Source organism: Myotis daubentonii, chromosome 1, assembly GCF_963259705.1.
Source record: "Myotis daubentonii chromosome 1, mMyoDau2.1, whole genome shotgun sequence".
Lineage (NCBI taxonomy): Eukaryota > Metazoa > Chordata > Mammalia > Chiroptera > Vespertilionidae > Myotis > Myotis daubentonii.
Genome location: NC_081840.1, coordinates 22,272,146 through 22,298,384, shown reverse-complemented (window position 1 = coordinate 22,298,384; position 26,239 = coordinate 22,272,146). Strand labels below are relative to the sequence as shown.

Sequence of the window (26,239 nt, the reverse complement as noted above, 5' to 3'; positions counted from 1 at the left end):
CATCTGTGTCTCTCTCACATCAATGTTTCTGTGTGTCTCTCCCCCTCCTTTCCACTCTCTCTAAAAAATCAATGGAAAAATATTCTCAGGTGAGGATTAACAAAAAATAAAACAAGTGAATTTTTAAAAAAAGTTTGAAATAATTATTATCTGGCTTTATTTGTAAAGTATAGTCAGGTACATATATAAAGAGACAAAACATTTAAATAGTCTATGGCCAGCAGCTGTATTTAAAAATATTTTATTTTTTTGAATGGGTAATACATATGGTACAAAATTCCAAGAGACACAAAAGGGGATACAATGAAAAAGTGTTCCAATACTGTACCCATCCACCCTGTCATCCTCCCCACAAGTTACCATTGTTTCTAAGAATTTAGCCCACAGGTATATAATCCATAGAAATAATATGAAATAACATTTGCACAAGAATAATCATTATAGCATTGTTTTTAATAGCAAAAGTTAGAAAACAATGGAAATGTCCACCAGTAGGGGGCTGATTAAATAAATTATGATTTATCCATTCAATGGCATAGTATACACTTATAAAACAGGATGAGAGAGCCTGTATGTGCAAGTATGTATTAAGTGTAGAGAGCGCCTGGGAAGGTGCATGAGCTGATTGTCAGCTGAGTCCAGTGGTGTCAGCAGAGCCACGTCCTGGAAACATACCTTGCCAGAGGCAGGTATGTTGTCAGCCTGACCTTTAGCTCAGGCACCAGGGGGTGGGTTTCATTATCTAAGTTCAGCCAGGCGCCAGGAACGGATGCAATGATCTGGGCTCAGCCAGGAGTGACAATTACAAAGAAGTCACAAGAATGAAGAATTGCAGCTTGATCTTTAACCATGATTTCACATAATTTCCTTTGTCTTAAACTCTAGTAAAACTTCCCGGTATCATGCTGTATATAATAAATGCCCTGTACTAGCTCTGGGTCACTGTGTCTCCATCTGAGGGCAGCGTCCCACCTGGTCCCAGCTTTACTTAAAGTCTTTGTGTCTGTCTCTTTTTTTCCTTTTCTCAATCCCCAGCCGTCCCTACTCAGGACTCGTCCGCTCTCTAGCCATGCTGGTCACGGCCCAAGAGAGAAATCTTATAATTAAGTGAAAAAAGCAAGTATAGGACAGCATGCATAGCATGCTGTTTGTGTTTTTAGTACATAGAAATGTGTGTATATGCACGAAATGTCTCTGGAAGGGCAAGCAGGGTGGTGAGAGAGGAGGAGGGGCAATGGGAACAGCACTTAAGGAAGCACAGTGCCAGCAGGGTATATTGAGGAATGGTGACATTCTCTGAAACATGGGGTGTAAGATGGAGTTAGCGAATACCCAATTCTCCCCTTTCTTTAGACAAGTAGCAGCATGTGTTACACTTTGCTATACAACCCTCCTTTCCCCTTCATCTATTTTGGATATCCTATCAAGGCATTTAGAGCCACTTTTTCTTTTTAGGGCTCCATAGCAGTTAATAGTAATTGTTTCTAATCTCTTGCTATTACAAATAATGCTATACCATAACCTCTTACATATGTCATTTCACATTTGGTGAGAAAATAGCTGAAGATTAAATTCCTAGAAGTGGAATTATTGATTCAAAGAGTAAGTGCTTTTATAATATTGAAAGACATTTCCATATCCTTTCAGAAGCTGTATCACTTTACACTTCCGTCAGCTATGCATGTGCCTCTTTCCCCAGATGCTTGCCAACTGACAAGAGCGTTTCAGTGGTTTCACTTGCATTTCTTTTATTGTGAGTGAGGGTCAGGATGTTTTCATTTGTGAGTTGGGAATAAAAATAGTAAATGGGATTGTTGGATAATTAAATGAAATTTGGGTATAGCACTCAACATTGCCTAGCACAGAGCAAGCATTCAATAAGTTATGTGATGGCTGACAATCAGAGCAGCAGGTAGGACAGGACAGATTAAATTAAGAAAATAGTATTCATTTCCATGTCTCCAGGCACAGGGAGCCTTGCTCATTTACATTGCAGTTCATTAGAGGAAAACAAAGTCAGAGCTTTCTCATCTCAGAAGAGTAAAGACCCTTTTCCCACTGGAACCCCATCACAGGCTACTGGCAGAGCTCACGAGAGGTAGGCACAGCCTCCTCGCTAATGTTTAGACTTAGCCAACGTGGTAAAGAAATGTGGTTTCATGTGAAACCAAAGTGAAGAGCCCGGATGTACATTTCTTTCTTCTAACTAAATTCCCAGCTAGCCAAGGTTGGAGTGGGTCTTTCCTTGTGCACTCAGAGGAATGCCAGCCAGCCATTTTATGAAGGTTGAGAGGGCAGAGGCTTCTGAGAAGAGAGGAGAAACAACAGGAAATCTGGCTTCCCCCCAAACAGGATTACGCTGTATCCCACAAGCTAGGAAATAGACCTCTTTATTTTTAACACTCAAACTGGTGCCCACAAAAGGAGAGCCCAGGAGAAAGGTGTTTCCTGTACGGAGCAGGTCTTCCGAGACGGGCACCCTGTCTTGTGTAAAGGCGCTACCGCTGGGTACATTTTGAATATTTACTCAAAGCAACTGAATATTTTCTTTAGATTTGTGTGAAGCCCTGGCTCCCCACCCCTTTTCTTTTTCTCAATTCCCTATATTTTTAATATTTCCCTCTTGCTTTCTCAGTCTTCTTGCTCCCCTTCATTTGTGTCTCTTACACTCAGCAAGCTGGTATCAGTCTTGCTTTTCCGGATGAGGGGATCTTCTGCTCCTCCCAGGGGCCACAGAAGTGGCTATAAAATGATGTGGCAAAATCTGGTCCAGACCAGACTGGCTAAGTGGCAGTGATGGTTCTTGGTAGGAGGCGTTGGAGTCACTCCCCAAACTTTCTCCAGTCCTTTTGTGCTCCACAGATTCTGAAGGCCCATCCTACGACAGATGTAGCCTCTGACCCAGTTTTGCAGTCATCAGGATGATAGGTGGATCGTGGCTGGAAAAGGTGCGGTGTAAGGCCAGAGGGCCTTGCACGTTTGCACAGCTTGCGGGGGAGGATGAGGGCCGTCCTTTGGTAAGCATCTCATAGTCAGGCCAGGACAGATGGCGGACTGGGCCTTGTGGCCAGTGGCTGAAGCATTAAAGCATTTGGTGGTGTTTGAGCCAAGCAAGGGCATGGTGGCACGGAGGCAGTGACAAGCTCACAGCCCGAGCCTAAACTGGGAGAGATGAAAAGCAGGCAAGGCTGGCTGGGAGTGGGGCTGCAGGGCCTCCTGCCCGATGACTTCATGGTATCTTCCCAGCTAGGAAAGCGTCCTCAAGGCCCCTGCCTGAGGCCCGTTTGCAGGTAGCTGCCGACACTGACCCCTCACTGCTACTCCTTGGCAGTGCAGTGGGGGGGCCCTGCCTCGGCCACATAACCGGGGGAGCAGTGGCAGCGGTAGGAGCCCTCCGTGTTCTCGCAGTGACCATGGGCACAGAGTGCAGCAGGCCCGTTCAAGTCATCACACTCATTCACATCTAAGGAGAAGGAAGGCAGGAGAGAGATGGCAGGAGCCCGAGGGTCTCTGGCCTGTTGCCTCTGGCCCTCTGATCACCAATCCCGGCCCCCACCCTGCAGGGCAATCTTAGGTACAGCAGCCAGAGGCTGAAGTCACCGCCCAAACTAAACAACTCGGGGACACAAAGCAGGTGGTGGTGAGCCCATGCTGTGCCCAGGAGAGTGGCCATACTCTTGTCCCTGTCTTTTTTCTGTGTAGGCACCTCCATGGAAAGCTTTCTAAACACAGCGTGCAACCTTCCTTTGGAGCTTTCTCACCACCCGACCTGGCGCTGGACAGCCTTCCTAGGGGGCCACAGTGGATTGTGGACCCGAGTTTAGTTGTGCATCCATCCCTAAGGTGAGCAAGGGCCAATCTGACTTTCCCACAGGGAGACATCAGTGCTTCCCGGGCATTGCCACTCTGAGGCTAAACTTACCCACACAGGCCATGTGGGCCATGTCCAGCTGGAAGCCCTCGAAGCAGTCACAGGTGTAGCCCTCCCGCACACGCACACAGCGGCCGTTCTCACAGCCGTTCAGGATGCCACACTCCTCTGCCTGAAGCCCTTCGAAGCCAGCCTGGTGTTCTGGTAGGAAGTCAGAGAAGGGAGCTGAGGCCTGGACCCAACCCTGGACCCTCACCCTCCACTACAAAGAGTGGCCCCTGTTGAGTTCCTGGGGTGAGGGTGGGAAGGGTCATAAAACTTTCACAGAAAGAGGCTAAAACAAAAGGCAATGCTCTTTAAAAATAAGAGTCATTTTGGGAGGGGTAGACCTTTAAATGAGGCCTCTAAGAAGGTAGGGATTCACTGCTTTCATAATGCCAGGGCTCCTGAGCAGTGGGTATCATTACAGTTTTGGTTTTGTTGTGGTTGGTGGGAGGGTGTTTTGTTAAAACACTTTTTTTTTTTTTTCCTGCAGGGAGGGTATTGGCAGCAACAGTAGATTACCCCTACTCAACACAAAGCAGAACTAGCAGGTCTGCCTAATCCACTTCTCTCTCTAAGCAACTCCCACCCTGAAAAAGACGCCATCCCTAACCTCACTGCAGTCTGAACCAGTCAGGGAAGGTGGCTGTGCCTGTGGCAGGCACACTGACAGATGCCAGGCCGGACTTCCTCATTAGACTCCATCCGAGTCCTGAGTGCTGGGGTCACTCCCACCTACAAACCAAGTCACCACAGTGGGCCTTTAAAGTGATTGTAGCCTGGCCGGCATGGTTCAGTGGTTGAGCATCAACCTATGAATCAGGAGGTCACAGGTTCGGTTCCCTGTTAGGGCACATGCCTGGTTTGGGGCTCGATTCCCAATAGGGGGTGTGCAGGAGGCAGCCAATCAATGATTCTCTCTCATCATTGGTGTTTCTATCTCTCACTGCCTCTCCCTTCCTCTCTGAAATCAATAAAATAAATGCAAATAAAAAAAGTGATTATTGCCGAAACCGGTTTGGCTCAGTGGATAGAGCGTTGGCTTGCGGACTGAAAGGTCCCAGGTTCGATTCCGGTCAAGGGCATGTACCTGGGTTGCGGGCACATCCCCAGTAGGAGATGTGCAGGAGGCAGCTGATCAATGTTTTTCTCTCATCGATGTTTCTAACTCTCTATCTCTCTCCCTTCCTCTCTGTAAAAAATCAATAAAATACATTTTTTTAAAAAAAGTGATTATAAATCCCACCTGGCTGGTATGACTCAGTGGTTGAGCATTGACCTATGAACCAGGGGTCACAGTTCGATTCCTGGTCAGGGCACAGGCCCAGGTTGCAGACTCGATCCCCAATAGGGGGCGTACAGAAGGCAGCTGATCAATGTCTCTCATCAAAGTTTCTATCTATTCCTCTCCCTTCTTCTCTCTCTCTCAAATGAATAAAAACGTAAATAAATAAATAAATAAATAAATAAATAAATAAATAAATAAATAAAGTGATTGTAAATCCTGAGTTAACATTTCGGGTCACAAGTTTGAACTTGTAGAGCAGGCTGTTCTGTATACCTAAGGGTGAGGGAGAAAACTGGACAGTACGGTGTGTACCTGCTTTCTCTACCCGTTTTCTCCCACTCTCAACTTCCTCCCGCGGGGAAGGAAGCTTTTGAGGTTGGGACGGCGGTGTCCTGTGCCTCTGTGTCTCCTGTGCTAGTTTACCGGAGGCAGTCGTTCGGGTCCGACTTGGGCATGCAGAGTGGTCCCCTGAGCGACCCCTGAGAGGCCTCGGAGCCCCTTCCCCCTCCCTGTCCTCACCCTGCTGGCAGCGATTAGCAGGTGGAGGAGATGGAAGCGAAGCAACGCTGTGCCCACCTCCTCCCCATTTCTGCAGTAACACAGACCTGGGTGGCTGGCCACGTAGCGGGGCTGGAGCTCTGAGGGCTGCAGGGGAGACTCCAGGCCTGGCACGTGGTCTCCTGGGTGGCCGGCTGTGTTGGGGAAGGGCAGCTCAGGGATGGCGTCCTCGGGGCCCAGGTAGTTGTAGAAGGGGGCCCCATCTGGGCCATAGAGGCCGTAGTGCAGGTCCTCAGACCCTGGGCCGTACTCGTAGCCTGGTCGGAAGTGGACCCCAGCCTCCCGCTCGGCTTCAATCCGGGCCACGTTGCACAGCTGAGCGTAGACCTCTGTCAGGGAGGGGAGAGAGGGGAAGCTGGGCCCGGCTCCTGGAGGTGACAGCCTGGCGTGCTGTCCCCTGGCTCACGATCCCGTGGAGAGGGAGCACGCGGGACCGGCCCTCTGAGAGCTCCTGGCTGTGCCCCACCGCCTGCCCCACTTTATTCCCAAACAGCAGGGACTGAAGACAGGGCCACCACTCCTTTCTAACCCCCCCTCCCAAGGCGAGGGCACTCTCCACCCTGAGGCCCAGCCGGCTCTGCAAGGTCTCCCCTCCCTCCGTGCAGGCGCAGGCCGCCTCTCACCGGAGCTCGTGGGGGGGCACAGGGCACACTGCTGGCTCCAGGCCTCGCCATCCTGGCAGCAGCATTCCGTGTAGGTGGTGCGGCGCCCGTGCAGGGGTTGGCTGCACACGTAATTGGTGACTTTTTTCCAGCAGATGTCCATGTGGATGTCATGGTCAGGCAGGTCCTCTGGTGGCACAGAAAGAGGCCCTTAAGTCCCCAGTCTAGGTCCGCTCCCCCTGCGGCCCCACCATCCCAGGCCCACTGACCCATGCCACTGGTGCTGTTCACGCAGCGCTGCTGGCTGAGGTCCAGGGTGAGGGGCGGGCTGCAGAAGCAGTGGAAAGAGCCCTCCGTGTTCACGCATTCGCCGTTCTCGCAGGCCATGTCCTGGCACTCGTCATGATCTGTGGGGGCAGGAAGACGGAGGAACAGGGGGGGCAGTGCCAGGACGGCTTGCCCACGGACCACTTTCAGGGAAAGGGATTTGCTTGTAACTGATAAGGGAGAGGTAGCACCCTGCTTCCCCCCCTCCTGCCCCCAGCCCAGCCTGGGAGATCCCTCCCCAGGGGCACTTTTCCAGCAGGTCCTCACATACAATCCCCGACGTCCCCACAGCTCCCCTCACCTCAGACCTGACTGCTGCAGCCAGAGGGTGTCTGTCCCTGGAAGGGGAACTCCCAGCAAGACAGGGGCTGGCTGGCAGGGCTGGGTGAGCAATCAGCTGTTGCGGGGGTCAGGGGGGAGTGTGTCCTCACCCTCACACTTCCTGCGGGTGGCATCGTAGTGGTAGCCAGGATTGCACAGGCAGATGTAGCCGGGAACCGTGTTGAGGCACCGGCCGTTCTGGCAGAGACCAGGCCCGAACATCACACACTCATCAGCATCTGTGGAGGGCAGGGCTGAGGTAAGGGCGGGCGAGAAGCAGCACCTGAGATTCAGGGCTCCAAAGCCAGGTTCTGGGTTTGAATCCTGGCCCTACCACTTGCAGGCTGGGTAACTTCAGGCAACTTGCTTCAGTTCTTGCCTCAGTTTCCTACCTAAAAATGTAGGTATGACTAACCTCTTACAGTTGTCATGAGGATTAAAAGATTAATACATGCAAGGTGCTTAAAATAGTGCTTGGTTTTTTATCGTTTCTTTCCCCAGCTCTGGGACTAGGGTGCTCACACCTAAACTACCCATTTGAGTGTGGGTTCCCCAAAGTTGCTGGCTTTGTAAGTGGGGCTGCCGCTGGCCTCTGCACAGGGCACTCCCCACTCTTTCCCTGTGCCCGTGACTGGGTTAGTCAACGCATCTTAGCTTGTTCCTAAAGGGTTCAGCCTCGGGGGAGCAGGAAAACCAAGGTGGGGTTGTATGAACACTCCAAGAGGAGCTCCGGTCAGAACTTCCAGCCCAAGCTCTGCAGGTCACCAGCCCTGGGACAGGAGGGATGAAAGTGACCTGCATGCCATCAAGAGCTTCCCGGGACCTGCTGGAGGGCTCGCTGGGCCCGCTCAGGTGAGCGGAGGTTGGGGAGCAGGATGTGCAGGGAGGTTACCTGTGTATGTGGTCTGTCCAAACATCCAAGCTCCTTCCACAGGGATGTAGCCTTTACCGCTGGGGCAGATCTCGCTGAATTCGACTGTAGGGAAGCATCTGAGTTCAGAGAGAGGAGGGCTCTGTCCCCTTCTCTCGGTGTCACGCTCCAGGACTTAGGACCATTGGGGCTGTACCTGAGTCCTCGGCTGGGCAGCGGTCACAGGCGTCTCCCCAGCTGGCACCCTGGGTGCAGCAGCACTCGGCCTGCGTGGTGTTCCGGCCCAGGAGGTGGGAGCAGGGCGGCTGGTCTTTGTGTCCAGAGTAGCATTCCATGCGGACGGGGCCTGAGAGGTGGTCCCCTGGCGGGGCCTGGGGGATGCTCTGACCTGTGTGTGATAGAGGCCCCTGGTTATTATCTGTTCATGGCCCTCTGGGACGCCCTAGCTTTACAAATTTAACATTTAAATACCACCTTACAGTGCACAAAATGCTCTTACCTATATTTCCTCACTTGATGCTCTCCACAGCTCTCTGTGCTGAGCATCATTACCATCAGCACCTCTTACAGACAGGCAATCGAGATAGAAAAGCGAGGACATACCACACCCCCAGCTACACGACCCCTGCCCACACCGCCCCGGTCCGGGCCCTGGCTCCCTCTCAGGAGCTGGAGAATAGCTGTGCGTAATGGCTGGGTGGGGTCTGGAGCAGGCTCACCTTCGGCCCCCCGTGGGCGTGGGCGGCAGCGCCCCTCCTGAGCATCGTACTCCTCCAGGTCGCTGGCGCAGAGGCACAGGAAGGAGCCCTCCACATTCTCACAGAGCGCCGCCCCGCACACGGCCAGCATGAGCTCACACTCGTTCACGTCTGCCAGGCATGAGGACAGGCTCGTGGGTGGAGAAGAGGCAGCTCATGCCCTCTGCCCCTGCCTCCAGCCAGGGGGGGAGGAGGGGGGCAGATACTTAGCCCCTCAAGCAAAAGAGGCTGGGTCTTGGGGGAAGAGCAGGAATGGGTATGAGTTCGCAAGAAGGAGGAATAGATGAACAGAGGGCATGGGAAGAGGGAGAGAGGGGTGGCAGACAGGGTCACTAAATGGACAGAGAAGAAGGGTTCCTCCCTCTGCACATTCTCTGACCGACATGCCTCTTGAGACCCCGAGGTCTCTGGAGAAGGGTGGCGCCTTCATGAATGTGCCTGCTCCCCCTGGCGGACTGTGGCCATGCTTCCCCTACCCGCCTGGCCCAGGGGTATAGCTGACATCGCCCTTCCTTGCCCACTCTATGAGGACCCATTATGGAGCCAGGTGACCATGACCATGTCAGGAGGAGGGCCCAGGGCCTCTATGCAGGACAGCCAAGATCTGTGGAAATGGGACAAAGGGCCCGAGAGCCTCCCCTTCCCTGGCCCAGAGCCTAGCTAGCCCCCAGGCTTCTCACCCACGCAGTCCCAGCCGGTGGACGAGGTCTCGAAGCCCTGGTCACAGAGGCAGCGGAAGGAGCCCTCCGTGTTGTCGCAGAAGCCGTGGCTCCCGCACACCGTGTCGTTGGCACACTCGTCTATGTCTGCGGGACAGTGGAGACTAGAGTGGAGGGTGTGCTCTATGCACTCTATTTGTTGGGAATACTTACTTATTCAGTCTATTAGCACCAAGATCTGTGAAAAGTAACTTCTAAACACAGGACAAGAAAACTAACATTCCTCTTTGGTTTTTGTGCAAGCCCTGCTATACGGAAAATATACGAACTTCCAAACAGCTGCAGAAATAATGTCCTCAGGGGAAAATGAGAGCTAGGTGCTTCAGCCCTCCCGCCTCGGATCCCCCTCCCTACTCACCTATGCAGTCTCCAGAGGGGGCCAGGTAGAAGCCAGGCTGGCAGCCCAGGACACAGCGGTAGGAGCCAGGGTTATTCTCACACCGCCAGGCCCCACACACCGGGTCTCCGTGGTCCTCGCATTCGTCAACATCTGTCCCCAGGGCCATGAGAGGAGACAGGAGTGGCCAGGTTACTGCTCTGGCCCCACCTTTCCAGCATCCCCAGGCCATGCCCCACAACCTCTGGGGTCCCTGATCTCTTCCAAATTACTGTGATCAGGTCAACCCCCAAACATCAAGTTCAGGGTCATTTCCCCTGACCCAGCAGGGATGGACATCTAAAAGAGTTCTGCGCTATTTAGAAAAGCACCAAGCTCTTAGCCTCCTTTCCCCCACCCGTCTGCCAATAGTGGAGCACTTTATACTTCTCTGTGTATAAAACCTTCATCAAAGTGTATTACAGCGAGTTATCTTCGTATCTGTCTCCCTTGCTCAATTTCAAGATTGCCCGTAACTGTCTATTTGTCCTAGCAGAAGACATTGAACCTAGCAGGTGTTTAATAAATGTCTATTGAATCAGTTTGGCTTTAAAAACTGGATTGTGTGCTCTGCTTGCACAAGGGTGATGACTGTCTTCATTCTGTCATCTGCACACAGTCCCCGAGTCAGCAGAGGCTCAATAAATGCATCATCCATCCGGTGATGCATGTGTGGAAAGTGCCTGCTTCCAGGAAGCTGCAGTTCCTGGTCCCAGGGAGGTGAGGACCGGCAGGAAGGGGAAGGGTGCGCAGACATGGGGGCAGAGCCTGCCCATTCCCTCCTGAAACCCTTACCCACACACTCCCCGCTCTCCGGGGAGGGCTGGAAGCCAGTCTCACACAGACAGTCGAAGGAGCCCTCGGTGTTGACACAGTGCCCTCCCAGACACCGGTCTGTGACTGCACACTCGTCCACATCTATAACAGGGACATCTGTCAGCCGACCCAGCCACAGCTCCCTAGACCCTGGGCCCTACGTAGCCCATAGGAGGGCCAGGGAGTGGCTCAGGGTAGGTAAGGGCTCAGGGTTTGAGGAAGAGTTCAGAGCTGGAAGCCAGAGGCCAGGCTCAGGGGAGGAGCCCTGGAACTGGGGCTCTGTCAAGGGGAGAAGGGTGACACTCAAAGAGTTCAGAGGGTGCATTATGGTCACCCTCCCATCATCCCTTCCCTGGGTGGGACCAGAAGCATTTTATTTCAGTACTCTAGCCTGTAGCGCCCCCTGCTGCTGACAAGTGGACAAGGACAAGTTGGCTTCTCACCCTGGCAGCGGGTGCCTCCCTCTGCGCTGACAAAGCCGGGGGCACAGAGACAGAAGAAGGACCCGTGGCTGTTGAGGCACTCGCCGTGGGGTGCGCAGTACTCCTCTCCCACGCACTCGTCCACGTCTGCAGGGAAGAGATAGGCGGTGGTATCCCCTGGGACTTCCCACCTCCCCACGCACTCACTGCCCCCGGTCCCCGTGGGGAGACCTGAGCCGCTCACCCTCACACACAGTGCCATTGGCCAGCTGGAAGCCCGGGGGGCAGAGGCACTGGTAGGAGCCAGCCGTGTTCTTGCACTCGCCTCCCCGGCAGTTGCTCTGGAGGTCTTCACACTCATCCACGTCTGCAGGGTCACACGGGAGGGGGGAAGCCCATGGCAGCGCCTCCCAAGGACAGACACCAATGGGGAGGGTTCCAGGGGGCCTGCCACCTGCCCGAGGAGCCTGGCCTCATGGAGGCATCACCCGCTGACAAAGCAGCCCAGCTTGGAGAGCCTTCGGGCAGAGGATGACTGACGCTCCCTCCACTTCTGCCCCAGCCCGGCAGGCTCCGCTGCCTCAGGCTGGGCTTCTCCAGCTGCCCATACAGTGCCCACCTTGGGGACACTTGGCCTCTCTCAGCAACCCTGGCCTAGGGTGGCCACACCCCAAGGCCCTTATGGCTCAGATTTTACTGAGAAGCAACAGGAACACAAATGAGAACTAAACCAAGGAAACAGATACACGCAGCCTGAGAAGATAACAGAAACTAGATTCTTCAAGTTGGCCTACAGACGCCCTGGTACAGGCCAGTGTTTGTCAAAATAGAGTTCCAGTGCCCGTCCTTAAGAGGAACCCTTGGGGAGCTCGTTAGAACACAGATCCCACCCTCCACCCCATATCAGAGGTTAATTTGGCAGGTCTGGGGCAAGGCCTGGGGAGCTGCCCCACCCCCACCCCAGCGATGCCGATGTGTGCCGAAGCATGTGACCCAGGGCTCACCAGCCCCCGGCCCCAGATCTGCAGGTGTCGACATCTGAGGTGGATAGAGGGGCCCCTAGGCTGGGAACAGCCCCTGCTGTGTCCCGGCCACTCCTTTCTCTAAGGGTGATGGCTTGGTCTCCCTCCTCTGCCACAGGGGCTCTTACCTTCACAGGAGTGGCCCCGGGGGCTGGGCCGGAAGCCCTGGTCACAGTCCCTGCAGGAGAAGGAGCCGGCAGTGTTGGTGCAGACTCCTGAGGGGCAGACTCCCGGGAAGGCGCACTCGTCTAGGTCTGGGGCAGACAGCAGCTGTCACCTGGGGGCTGGGGAGGGCCCCCTCCACCTGGTCAGGCAGGAACCTCCCAGGCCTCTGGCCGCCCTCTCTGAGCGTGTAGGACTCTCTCCAGGCCCCTGGGGAAGGGCAGCCCTGGCTGTGGACTTCTAGGGCAATCTCAGCACCCCTTCCCCAGAATGCTCCTGGGCAACTCTACCATAAGCTTCCCTCTGGTCTCGGACTCCCCTTTCCTCCTGTCCTCACCTCTAAACTTGAGGATTATGACAGTAGAAGCTCTCCTCAGGGCCAAGTCCATATACAGGGTCTTCTAGCCTAACCTGGAGACCCTCAGCATTAGCCCAAAGCTAGGGGACAAATGGAGTGTTGGGTGGGAGGGAGGAGGGACTATATTACATTCTCGGGCCCTCTCTGCCACCCCCTCCCCAGGGTTACCTTCACAGGCAGTGCCTTCCTCATTCACCCAGTACCCACTCTCGCAGGCTGAGCAGGCGAAGGAGCCCTCCGTGTTGAGGCAGAGGCCTGTGGGGCACGAGGCCCGGCTGGCACACTCGTTGACATCTGAAACAGGCCATAGTGCTGGGTGGGACTCTGCAGGACAGACGTGCCAGGACACAGACTGACAGGTGGGTGGGGAGAGGGGAAAGGCCGGGACTTGCCGCGATGTGTGGGGTAGCATGGTTGGGATGCGGGATCAGGGTGGACTGGGAGTGTGTGTACAGAGGGAAGGGGCTGCGGGCTGGTGAGCTGTGGAGGAAGCCTGCTTCAGCGTCTTTGTACCTCGGCAGCTCTTCTCATCTGAGGTGACCTCGTAGCCCGGCTCACAAGAGCATCTGAAGGAGCCGATCAGGTTGTAGCACCTTCCATGGGCGCAGACCCCAGGGGTCAGACACTCGTTCACATCTGTGGGGAGAAGTCCAGGGTAGCGAGCTGGCCTCCTCTCCTCCAGGCAGTCCCTAGTCAGGCTTAGAGGATCTCCATTCTGAGGCCAAGGAACCACCATGCAGAGGACCCAGAGGCCACCTTGCAAAGGCCACGAGGTCATTCCTGCTCCTGGCCCCACTCACCCAGGCCGGGCAGGATGCCCTTCCCCACGGAGCTCACTTCATCTCTAACTAGTAACACTGAGAACCCTGCATGTGTCCCAGAAAAGGGGGCAGGTCCCTCAGCCCTGGTTTGGCCCCTCCCAGGACACCCGGAGTGAAGTGTCCAGGACCCGGGACTCACCTTCCAGTGGTCCTGACCCTCTCTGGCTTCCTACCTGCCAACATTCTATGAGCTCATGTTCCCAGCCTCACAACCGGCTCCTCTAGGTGAGTGGGCCATGCAGAGAAAGGCCAAGCTCTGCCTGGGTGGCTGAAGGGCAGTGTCAAGGGCCTGGGAAATGTCTGCCCTCTCCAGAGCCTCAAAGCATCTATTCACAGCCCAGTCCCTCCTGGCATTCTGCACCCCCGGCCCTCCTTCCTGCAGGGGCGGAGGGAAAAGAGCATTCCTCCTACAGCTGACACGCAGCCCCCTCTGCAGGGAGAAGAGCACCCACTGTCTCCAGTTGGGCGATGCTGTCTAGAGACTGCTGTTGGGATGCAGGGGAGCTGAAGACCCCTCCTCCCAGGAAACCACACAGGGCCTGGCTGCCAGCTCACACCACCACAGTCAGCCTCTGCCTAAGATGCTTGGCACTTCGCTCTACCCAGGATCCAGCCTCAGAGGCTTCTGGGACCTTGGGCTGTAGCTCCCGAACGGATATGACCAAGGAGCCAAAGTGGCCCCCGCCCTACTGATTCAGAGAGCGGAGCATCAGTAACTGAAGCACACCCACCTCATGCCCAACGTCCTCTGGGAACCCAGCCGGCTCACGGAGGACAACAGCCTCCAAACCGTGTCCCTCTGCCCACCTCGTTCTCTCCCTGTGTGTGGGCTCAACCAGAGGTCCCAGGCCAAACAGTCCTCTTAGTACCTTGGCAAGCAGCCCTCACCTACACAGCTCCCGCTCAGGCCTCTGTAGCCCTCCTCGCAGGCCAGGCAACTGTAGGAGCCGGGGGAGTTGACGCATCTCCCATCAGGGCAGGTGCCAGGGTGACGGCATTCGTCGATATCTGCAAAATAGCAGCCCCTCCCTTGGTCATCCCTGGGAACCACAGCACATGGGGAGGTCTGGGAGGAAGCAAATCCTGACCCTGCCCTTGGTTGGGAGGAAAGAATGTCAGTTTCTGTACAGATGGAAAGTAGGAAAAAGTGAGTGTTGTCCTGTGTTCCCAGATCCGCTTTCCACCCACTGTCCTGGACAAAGAGAGAGGTGGAAGAGCTTTAGGAAGGGAGATTCCCTGGGTGGGTGCAGAGGCTGTGGTTGCCACTAGCTGTGGGAGGGTGAGTCCATATCCAGGGCCTCAGGTGATCTGATCGAGTTAGGAAGGTTCTAGCATAGGGAGAGACCTCTGGGTTGGGGCTGCTTAGTGAGCTGGGCTGTTGGAAACAGCTTTTTAAAAAAATTTAAATTCTTTATTGTTGAAAGTATTACATGAGTCTCCTTTTTCCCCCCATTGACCTCTCCTTGGCCGCTCCCACCCCTCAGCACATGCCCTCACCCCCCTACTGTCTGTGTCCACTGGTTATGCTTATATGCATGCATACAAGTCCTTTGGTTGATCTCTTACCCCTCACTACCTCCCCTGTCTTCCCTCTGAGGTTTGGCGATCTGTTCGATATTTCTATGTCTCTGGATCTATTTTTGTTCATCAGTTTATGTTCGCGATAGTACACAAATGAGTGAGATCATATGATATTTTGCTGGCTTATTGCTTAGCATAATGCTCTCCAGGTCCACCCATGTTGTTGCGAATGGTAGTTCTTTGTTTTTTATAGCAGCGTAGTATTCCATTGTGTAGATGTACCACAGTTTTTTAATCCACTCATCTGCTGATGGGCACTTAGGCTGGGAACAGCCTTCTTATTTCCCTTGATGAACTCCTGTGTTTTTTTGTTTGTTTGTTTTGTTTTTTATAAGTGGTGACAATTACTGGGATTGTATGTGCTTGGCACAGCAAGCCCCAGAATAGATCACCAGCTAGGTGATGAAGGCAAAATGGGCTTCCTGTACCAGAAAATGAGGACTGAAGAGGACCCCTAGTCTTTGATGTGACCAAGACCAGCCCTGAGGCTGATGCAGAGCTAAGGGTGGATATTGGCAAGATTTCTATGCTGGAGAGAAGACTTCTTCCAGCCAAGGACCATGTAGAGCTCCCAGCACCCACGCTGAGCCAGAAAGGATGAGCCTGAGCATCAACCAGACAAGCAGGAGAAGAGGGGACCCAGGAGGGAGAGGAGCAGCAGGCTGTGGTTACCACTAGCTGTGGGAGGGAGAGTGACAACAAGGAGGACAACTCCCCTCGGGAGTCCATATCCAAGACCCCAGGGGATCTGGCTGAGCTAGGAAGGTCCTAGCACAGGGAGAGAACTCTGGGTTGGGGCTGCAGGAAAACACTATACTCCTCCAGCCCAGTGTCAAGGCTCCCGGTCCTGACACACAGGTTGACTGAGCTCCAAAAGAAACATGGAGGTTTACTCTCCCTAAGTGGGTAACTGTCGTTGTCTTGGAGGAAGTCTACCTGCTTATGCAGATTCAGAGGCCCTACTGCTCAGGAGGAAGACCTCCTCAGCCCCATGGAGGAAATGCAGAAGGGAGGGCCAAGGGTCAGACACGGGCTTTCTGCCAAGGGACTAAATGCAGAAGATGTCATTATAGAACAGGACCTGGGTACTGCAGTGGAGGGTGAAAACGAGTGTCTCCTGAGGTTGTGTGGCCTGTAGGAGACCAGACACATCAAAGCCCTCTGTCTTCAGGGCCCTCTCAAGACCAAAATTTCATCCTGAGGGTCCCGAAGAAGAGGAAGACATTCCATTCACAGGGCAGATGGTTAGTCAGGTGGGTATCTGCAAGGAGATACTGAGAACTCCTACGTAATCTTGGGGACACTGAGACAAGGCTCACCTCTGGAAAGAGGGCGGCCAAGAGCTCTAGTTGGGTGTGGTGACACCAAGCTAAACTATTCTAAGGGTTTCTGTACAGACAGATGGAGAGAATGAGGCAGAGAAGGAGGGAATGAAGGATCTAAGACCACCACTTTGGCCACCCAGGAGACAGCAGCCAGTACCGTAGCCTGCTGGCCTTGGCCGAGGTACTGGAAGGAGGCTGGGCAAATCCACTGGGAATGGTCCCTGCTTCAGGAAGACGAGACTTCAGGGATGAAGAGAAGGAGAACAAGGGGAGGCAAGGATCCTCCTCTAAGACCACACTGAGAAAAAAATGAAGTCTTCAGATCTCGCCTACAGGTTTCAGGCAGTGTGGGAAGGAGATTAGATTTGCCAGCGGCAAAAACCCCTGAGGTCTGTCCTGTCCCAAATTATTTGGGCACATCTGCGGAGGCGGTGCACAAAGTGTGTGATTTATGGACCAAGGCATTTAATTGTGTGCAACGCTGCAGAGCGCTCTTTCTGTTTTATAATGACATCTTCTGGCCACATTCAAGACACTGGCTATTCCTTTAGCTTGGCTCCAGAGCTAGGAAACCCAGCTGACCCATGATGGACATGTGGCATTGGTCAGGTATAAAGTTTGCTGTCTTCTGGGAGCATTTGAGATCTTGCTCCCAGCATATGTCATCAGTTTGGCTCAAATGAACTCATAAACATTTTTTTAAAAGTTTGCTGTGCTCTAAGTCGCTAAGATTGGAGTTGTTGGTTAGTGCAACATAACCTAGTGTATCCTGAAAGGCCACGGCTGCCTTCCTTCCTCAGAGCCCCAGCCAGCGATGATCGCACCTGAGAGGTCTGTCGGCAAGTGGGAGAGGGAGGGCAGAAGAGCAAAGCAGTCCTTAGTCTCCACTTGAGCCAGGGAAGGCCTCTTCTAAATGGGAGCCATTAGCTGACCAATCAAAAGGAGCCAGATATGCCCTAACTGGTTTGGCTCAGTGGATAGAGCATTGGCCTGTGGACTCAAGGGTCCCAGGTTCGATTCCGGTCAAGGGCATGTACTTTGGTTGTGGGCACATACCCAGTAGGGAGTGTGAAGGAGGCAGCTGGTCAATGTTTCTCTCTCATCGATGTTTCTAGCTCTCTATCCCTCTCCCTCCCTCTCTGTAAAAAATCAATAATATATATATATTTTTTAAAAAGCAGCCAGATAAAGATTCTGCATGAAGTGGTGGCCACATCTAACCAGTCCCTGTTAAAGGCACTGCCTCTATTGTCACCAGATTTACCAAGGCTGTTCCATTAACCTTTTGGTGTCTGGAGTGGAGCCTGATTTTCTGCCTAGGCTAGGGTTTGAATTTTTTTTTAAAAATATATTTTATTGATTTTTTACAGAGAGGAAGGGAGAGAGATAGAGAGTCAGAAACATCGATGAGAGAGAAACATCGATCAGCTGCCTCCTGCACATCTCCTACTGGGGATGTGCCCGCAACCCATGCCCTTGACCAGAATCGAACCTGGGACCTTTCAGTCCGCAGGCCAACGCTCTATCCACTGAGCCAAACCGGTTTCGGCTGAATTTTTGTTTTTAATAAATTTTTTTATTGATTTCAGAGAGGAAGGGAGAGGGAGAGAGAGAGCTATAAACATCAATGATGAGAGAGAATCATTGATCGGCTGCCTCCTGCATGCCCCCTACTGGGGATTGAGCCCACAAACCAGGCTCAATGTGCCCTGACCAGGCATCAAACAGTGATCTCCTGGTTCATAGATCGACTGTCAACCACTGAGCCACATCAGCCAGGGCTAGGGTTTGAATTTTAATCTAAGATTACGGTATGTTTCGGTAGTTTTCACCCTGGTCATGAGGGTGGGAGCTATCATTCTTACTTATTGTTATATCCCTAGCCCATGGCTGGGACATAGCTGGCACTCCCCAAATGTTTGTGGATCAAACAATGAGACTATGTGACTAAAACTTCACACCCTCTTGGTATGAGGCTGCTGAAGAGACCCCAGAAGACCCATGGAAACAGTCACTCCAGGGACCAGCTTGCCAACCTGCTGTCCACACTGGGAGAATTCCAGAGCTTCTCCACCAGCGCCTCAGCCTTCGCACCAGGAAATGGAAGGGCGCCCACCCCTGCTCCTTGAGAGAAAGCAGGGTGGGAGGTGCTTATTCAGGGACTAGAGGCTCAGGTGACCTTGGATGTGGGTGGGGGAGAGCAAAGCCCTGGCAGTCTGCAGGGGAATGGAACCCCTTTCCGTGGGAACCCAGAGTCTTGGTACAGAAGACGTGCCATTGAGACTTTGCATGGGCTGCTGTCCAGACCACTCAGGCCTTCCAGCAGAGACTCTGAGTTTAGGTAGAGAGAGTGGTTTCTTAGTTGGAAAAAGAAGAAAGAAAGAGAGGAAATTGACTGGGCTCCCGGGGTGCAGGGCTGGGTCTGTGGTTACTGATGGAAACCTGGAGACGTGTGCAGGCTGCATCAGTCTTTCTTTCAACAGCTTCAGTGTCTGCCCTGGGCTGGAGCTCAGCCTGGCCTCCCAGCTGAGGTGTGTGTTGGAACCTTTCCTCCGGAAGGGGAGGTGACAACCCAGAGGTGTGATCTGGGACATGGGGGGCGGGGGGCGGGGGGGGGAGGCTAGATGTGAAAAGGAATGGGGCTCTCAGATGGTAACACTTCTCCGTGTTCACCAAGGGTCTGCATGTGCACCTTGTATGGCTTATTCCGTCCTCACTAGAGCCTCTGAGAGGCCATGATGGTTTCAATTTTCAGACATTGAGACAAGAGCCAAACCCAAGCCTGCCTCCACCAGACCCTGTGCCCCTATCATGGACTGGCTAACATATATCTGATCTTTTTAATGTCCAGGTGTTTGCTTAGTTCATTTCCTTTAGTTTTGCTTTTCTTTTTAATAAAGTCTAAGGTCAAATTCATATGTGAGGCTTAAGTGAGGCCATCTGACAGATAGCTAGCATACTACTGGCACATGGTAGGCACCCATCAAATGCAACTCCCTTCACTCTCCATTCTCCGGGAGGTGCCAGGCTGCCTGTCTCCATCGTGCTAATGACAACAAGGGGCTCTGGCTTTGATCGTGCAGCCTTGAGTTTTAAAGGGGGAGCACCAAGAGGAAGGCATTGAGAGTGGAAGGTAACATACCGGGGGGCGGGGGTGTAGCGCTCAGTTTTCTGTCCTACAACCCCAGCCACCTTTGCTAGGGCCTTCTAGGACTCTGGACTTCGCTTCTGTAGTCGTGCATTGGGAAGCGGGGCTCGCCCTTCACAAGGCACACACACTTACCCCTTACCTCCATGAAGCTCTGAATCCAGGCAAGTCCTGGCCAGGAAAAGCCTGGAGGCTGGGAGGAGGCTGGGCCTAACCTCAGATCTGGTGCAAGATTTCTCTCCAGAGAGAACCTTGAATTACCCTCATGTATTCCTTTCTCAGCCAGTCTTAGAAACACATAACCCAAGCCTCTTACAGGCATTTGATACCCAAGCCTGGCAGGGAGGTGGTAGTGGCAGAGCTGCCAAGAGGTGGCATAATAGTGGCAGGTTCAAGCCAGTTGGCAATGTCACAGCCACCTTTTGGCCTGAAAAGTGGAGTAAGGATAGGGGCTCATTCATTCTTTCAACTAAAATTCGTTTGGGTGTCCAACACATAGACAATTATCATGGGTCGTTGAGGATGTGGTCCAGTTCCAAGGAGCTCACAGCCTACATGCTGTAGCAAGAAGGCCAAGGTTGAGGCCCCAGGTGCCTCCCAGATAGATTGATTCCTTCTCTCTGCACAAGGAGAGTACCGTGACTCACGGTGAGGGGCACAGGAGTACACGGGGATGTTCCGGGGTCCCATGTACATAAACTTGCTTCAGGGGGCAGGCAGGATGCCAAAATACTGCTGAGGGGATGCAAGAGCTAAAAAGTTCCCAGACAGGGCTCTGTCTATAGGAGTGGGCTTGGCATCAAGGGGCCCTATCCCACCAGGGACAAGCAGAAAGGGGAGTTGGGGCAATCAGTGCAGGGGAGGGACAGGAGATGGTGGGGTGGAACCCACTTCCTTACCTTGGCAGTGTCCCTTCCTCACCATGATGTAGCCCTGATCACACTCGCAGCGGTAGGAGCCCTCCGTGTTGGTGCACCGCCCACCAGGGCACGCCTCTGGCTGCTCACACTCGTCTATGTCTGCAAATACACGGAAAAGGCCTGAATTGGAGCCAGCCCTGCAGGGGGTCCTGGGACATTCCCTTCAGAGGCCAAGGACAAGGACACCCATGCTGAGGCCCAGGAGGGGAAGGCATCCTTGCTGTGCCATGATTGGCAGGGGGCTTCTATGCCAGGTCTGAGACTGACCTAGCGCAGGCCCCTGCAAACTCTCGAGTTCCTTTCTCCGAGGGAGGCTACTTCTGGGGCCCATGGGGACCCTTAGCTGTCTTCTCACCACAATGCAAGGGCTGGCCTTGAGGTCAGGTGGCCACAGGGTGTGATCGGAGGAAGCCAACAGCCCCCTCCTGACCCCAATACATCCCCTGTATTGATCTGGTCCTAGAATTAAAGGTTAGGGATTAAGCAGCAAGTGAGAGACAGCATGTTGGGCAGCTGAGGAGCTATCAGTGAGGTTTATTCCATTGTCCCAAAGCAGACTGTGCCCAGGATGGCTCAGAAGCCCAATCCTGGTCATGCCACTCCCTTGCTTAACCTCTATCAAGGTTCCCCACTGCTCAGCCTGGCCTCAGTTTTGCTATCTTCACCAAACCCCACTTATTTTAAGTATTTAATAGTCAAATCATTTATATTCATCAGTTACATTTATATTATTTGAATTCTAGAAATTGCACATTAATGAAATAATTCATAAAGTAAATAACTTCAGTAATGACATATTGTTTTCTGAGACTGGTAACATTGGGAAGTGTTCTCCTGGGTAAGGCCTCGTTACGTGGCAGCCAGGCCCCACTGGGAGGCAGCTGGCCCTGAGCGCCTTCCCTCCTCTCCCAGCTGTCAGGTCTGGCAGAGACATCCCGGACACCCAGGCTGGCACTCAGCAGAACCCCTTATCTGGGCCAGTCCTGGTGACACCATTCCCTGCCGCAGCCAGCGCCCAGGGCTGGGCCTGCCGAGAGCAGTGCCTCTGGCCCACAACACTGCCAAGGCCCTGCAGCCTAGAGACGCCCCCTGCCCCAGCCTCCCCCTTTGCCAGCTCCAGTTGTTGGGAGCACTGCTGCCTGGGTTACGACCCTGAAAGCCAGCTGAGCGAATCGCCACCCTCGCCTTCAGAGCCTGTGGGACAGCGTCCAAGCACTTCAGCCTGGCACTCATGACACTTCACCACTGGCCTCCGCCCCTGCCACTTCCTCCCCATGCCCCGCACCCCCGTCTCACTGGATTTGGCATTATTCCCAGAGCGTGCCAGGCCTGTCCACTACCCTGCTCCCTGCAGAAATGGTTCCCTTTCCCTGGAATGCCCTCCACTCCCCCCAGTCCTTCACTTGGTGTGTAAGGGAGGGTGTTGTTGGAAGCAAAGCTCTGCCACAACTAGATGTGTGGTCCCTGGGTGTTTCAATCCACCTCTCTGAGCCTCAGTTTGCTAAACTATAAAATGGGTATAAGGATTTCTCTTGCACGGGGTTGGGATAATGAGCTTCATAAAGCGCTTAGGACAGTGCCAGCATGTAGGAGTGCTCATGCGATAGTTCTGCTCCAGCTCAAACATGTCCAGAGGGAAACCTTCCCATCTTCCACACAGAACCAGTTGTTTCCTCACGCCCTGGGGCCACCATTCACATCTTACTCTTCCCACTGTCCCCAGAGCTTACACGGCTCCTGGTATATCGGCGCTCAGAGCTTGAGTGCTGAATGAATGATGCACACAAGGCTCCCAGCCTCCGATTAAAGAAGTGGTGTCTCCTCTGCTCCCTTTCCCCCCACAATCGGCGAGGGGACCAGGTCCTGGAGGGTTAGAGCCCGAGGGGTCCCTGGCAATGGGAGGACACACAGCTTTGCGGAGGGGCCCTCGAGGGACTGCTGGGCTGCCCGGGCCAGAACCACAATGTGGGCCCCCAGAAGGCAGTGCCATTGTCCAGGAGAAGAACCCAAATGGGTTAAGAATCTCAAGTCCCGGCTTGGAAAGCGCTGCCTCATATTCTCTGTGTCTCTTCTGTGAAGACGCATGTATCCCAGTGTGATTGCTGCATGTTAAAGGGCCTGCGTTGGAGGCACTGTTACCTCTGCAGAGCTTCCTTGGGGAGCTCAGAGCCTTGCAGGCACCAGCTGCAGAGGACCCAGGCGCCCCTCCCAGAGGCACGGTCTCTCCCCCGTCTGCCGGGGTCTCACTCGGCATCCTCAAGAGTCGCCCTCCTTACCACAAGGAAAGCAGCTCCTTGTCGCTTAGAGTGTGGGGGCCTGGCTGTCAGTCCTCCTCTCCCTGGACCCCCACACTCGGGGCTTTAGCCACAGCTCCCTGAGCCTTTGGGCATGCTGCTGCTTTTCAGATTCTGACCTCTCAAGTCTGGTGTCAGGGGAGTGGCTTTCTCCCAGGTCCCGCTCAGAGCCCTGGTCTTGGTTCCCTGGGCCCCGCACTCCCACACCGCAGAGCTGAGTGCTGACGATGCCTGGATCCTCTTCCACTTCAGCTCTCTGAGGGGTCCTGTGCCCATCCCAAGGGCAAGGGCTTACCTTGGCATTCCTGCGTGGTCCCTGAGGTGGCCGGTCTGTAGCCAGGGTAGCAGAGGCAGGAGTAGGAGCCCACATGGTTGACACAGCGCCCTTTCCCCATGCAGGGGTCCCTCAGACACTCATTGTCATCTGAGCAGAGGGAGGAAGGAAGGGAGATCAGGGGAGCCTTTCTTGCTTTTATTTTATTGTCTAAAGTTTTACATATGCCTCCTTTTTCCCCATTTGAACCCCTCAACCATTCTTCGCCCCCCCCCCCCCGCCCGCAAGCCCCCACTGCCCCAGTGCCTGTGTCCATTGGTTATGCTAATATGCATGCATACAAGTCCTTTGGTTGCTCTCTAACCCCCCCCCCCGCCCGCCCCACCTCCCCTACCATTTGTCTCTGGATCTATTTTTGTTCATCAAATTATGTTGATCATTATATCCCACATATGAGTGAGATCATGTGATATTTATCTTTCTCCAACTGGCTTATTTCGCTTAGCATAATGCGCTCTAGTTCCATCCATGCTGTTGCAAATGGCAAAATTTCCTTCTTTTTTTATAGCAGCATAGTATTCCATTGTGTAGATGTACCACAGTTTTTATTTTTATTTTTTTTAAAATATATTTTATTGATTTTTTACAGAGAGGAAGGGAGAGAGATAGAGAGTTAGAAACATCGATGAGAGAGAAACATTGATCAGCTGCCTCCTGCACATCTCCTACTGGGGATGTGCCCACAACCCAGGTACATGCCCTTGACCGGAATCGAACCTGGGACCTTCCAGTCCGCAGGCCAACGCTCTATCCACTGAGCAGAACCGGTTCTGGCAGATGTACCACAGTTTTTAAATCCACTCATCTGCTGATGGGCACTTGGGTTGTTTCCAAATCTTAGCTATGGTAAATTGTGCTGCTGTGGACACAGGGGTGCATATGTCCTTTCTGATTGGTGTTTCTAGGGGAGCCTTTCTTTGGGCATGTGCCAGCAACCTGCCCATGCGAAGGGCTGGACAGGGGATGGTGCTGTGGGGCAAGGAGAGGGTGAGGGAGCCGAGGAGGCTGGAGAGGTGAGATATCTCTAAGGCTGGGAGCCATGAAGTCAGCCCATTGGGCCCACTCAGGCACCAAGGGCTCCTCCCTGTCCCATGGCTCCCTCCCCCAGTGGCCCCGTGATCACTTCCTTTCTCCTTCAAGGCGCAGTGGATGAGTCCCCTTTGTATGATAATATTAGGGGGCGGTCAGGCCAACACTTGATGCTTTGTCTTGGCCCCCAAACCTCTCTACCAGGGAGGGCCTTGGTGGAGACATTTACAAAGACAGATCTTGGTCCACCCTGCAGGCAGCCAGATGGCCAGTTTGAGGGGTGAGCTGAACGCAGAGCTGAGGGCTCCGGGCACCTGTCTGGGGGCCCTGGGGTAGCTTCCCACACTCCTGGAGTTCTGGAGACTCATCAGCTGCTGCTCCCAGAGATTGGTCTCCCCAGGGTTAAGGTCAGCTTTGTCCACAGGGTCTATGCTCCTCCTCAACCCACCAACCACACAGCACTGCTTGGCCTTCTGCTGCCTGGATGGCTGGCTCTGCCCCCTGGCAGTCCTGCTCCTATCCACCCAGACGCTGAGTGAGCCCGGACTCCCATGTGAATACCTGTGCAGTGGGTCTGGCTGGGGTGCAGCTGGTAGCCGGGGCTGCAGACGCATCTGTATCCATCCGGGAGGTTCACACAGGTCCCGGGGCCACAGATGTTGGTGGCTCCAGCGGCACATCTGTCAATATCTGTGGGAGACAGAGCAAAGCCGAAGTTATGGGGGCACAGGGGCGGGGCCACGGCAGTGGAGCAGAGTGGGAAGAGTGTGGGGTCAGGGTACCTTGGCCTCAAAGGACCCACAGAAATCTCATCTCACCCTTAGCTGGGCCCTCCCACATCCACATGGCCTGTATAAGCTGCCCCCGCACCTGCTCCCAGGGCCCTGAGCCCCACCAGGACGGAGCACTCAGTGCATCGCTCCGATCAAGATCAAGCAGATGCCAATGGCCCATATCCTGAGTCCCCGCAGGGCCGGCCCCGCTGAGGTCTCCAGCCTAACCTTACCCTGAATAAAGGCCCGGCTCTCACAACAGTGCCCAGGGATTCCCTTCCCTGGCAAGTCCTTCCCAGTGTCCCCTAGACAGACAGACAGACAGGCTGACACACAGATCTGGTGAGCAGGGTGCTGGGAAGAACTGCCAGGGAACGCGGGGTGGGGCCTTGAATGTCACCTTGAGACATGTAAGCAAGGGGTCCTGCAAGGTGGAGTGTGATCAGAGCCGTCTCAGAAACGCCACTCATCCTGCCATGCCACCTTGCTCAGCAGCACGGGAAGGGAGGCACAGGGGCCCTTGGAAACCCGCTGGAACCATGTAAACAAGGACCGTGTGTGTGTGTGTGTGTGTGTGTGTGTGTGTGTGTGTGTGTGTGTGTGATGGGGTGGAAAGTGAGGAGACAGGTGCTGAATTCAGAAACAGTTTGGAGACGCACCAGGACTCAGGGCCGAGGCTACGTCGAGGGCAGAGACCCTGGCTTTTTTGAGCCGTGTCCTCAATACTAGAAAAGCGCCCGGCACTCAGCACATGCTGAATGGACAAAGCACTGACTGGACGATGGATGCTTTCAGCCTCTGCGTCCGCCCGGATGTCTTCGCGGGAAGCCCCTACACCCTGGGCTCCCTGCCCGGCCCCCAGGACGTGGGCTGGGACGTGGGCTGGGACGTGGCCTGTGACGGTGCAGCGGGACTTCACAGCGTTTGCTGAACTGGACTGAACTGAACATTCACACTGGCCTGTTTGCCAGGCTACCCTGCCGCACGCCTGGCTTCAAGTGTCAGCCTCGGGACTCATGGGGACCCCCGGCCAGATTCTAAATGTCCTCCCCGAGGGGTGAGGTTGGGGGTGACGGGGAAGATGGGGGTCAGGCACAAGGCTTTGATGGTGGTTGGGGGATCCTGTCCCCCCTAGAGCTTCGGCTGAGCCTGGCCTGGCCCCTCCTGCCCCTCCCCTCTGCCTCCAGGCCCATTTTCTTCGTCAGAGACTCTGGAGCTGAGCCCCTTCTCCCAGCTCATCTTGCTGTCTGTCGGGTGGAGGGGGGACGAGGAGCAGCACTGAGCCCAGAGGGGAGAGGGCCTGGGAGGGGCCATGGGGCGCCCTGGTTCCAGCCCAGAAAGACAAACCCCGACTCCACCCCACATTTTCTGGACTGTTCCATCAGGCTGCGGGGCTCCCGTTGCCAGGGGAAATCCAGAAAGACCTGTCTCCGCCAAGGTGGCCTCAGTCTGCGAGGTTAAGAGCGCAGCAAACCTGGGCACGTGTGAGGGCGCACACGAG

At 54.2% G+C, this 26,239-nt stretch overlaps 1 protein-coding gene across 1 annotated transcript in view; it reads right to left on the bottom strand.

Moving 5' to 3' along the window:
• Window positions 1–225: 225 nt before the first annotated feature.
• LTBP2 (latent transforming growth factor beta binding protein 2) overlaps window positions 226–26,239 on the bottom strand; it is a 95,027-nt gene continuing 69,013 nt past the window's right edge. The window contains 21 exon segments of the mRNA XM_059690572.1: window positions 226–3,463; window positions 3,923–4,072; window positions 5,807–6,088; window positions 6,383–6,550; window positions 6,631–6,768; window positions 7,120–7,248; window positions 7,902–7,985; window positions 8,077–8,268; window positions 8,600–8,749; window positions 9,319–9,444; window positions 9,716–9,847; window positions 10,529–10,651; window positions 10,993–11,118; window positions 11,216–11,338; window positions 12,122–12,247; window positions 12,682–12,807; window positions 13,027–13,149; window positions 14,223–14,342; window positions 20,288–20,407; window positions 22,898–23,026; window positions 24,527–24,655. Of these exon segments, the coding sequence (XP_059546555.1) occupies window positions 3,318–3,463; window positions 3,923–4,072; window positions 5,807–6,088; window positions 6,383–6,550; window positions 6,631–6,768; window positions 7,120–7,248; window positions 7,902–7,985; window positions 8,077–8,268; window positions 8,600–8,749; window positions 9,319–9,444; window positions 9,716–9,847; window positions 10,529–10,651; window positions 10,993–11,118; window positions 11,216–11,338; window positions 12,122–12,247; window positions 12,682–12,807; window positions 13,027–13,149; window positions 14,223–14,342; window positions 20,288–20,407; window positions 22,898–23,026; window positions 24,527–24,655 (2,942 nt within the window). The 3' untranslated portion in view covers window positions 226–3,317.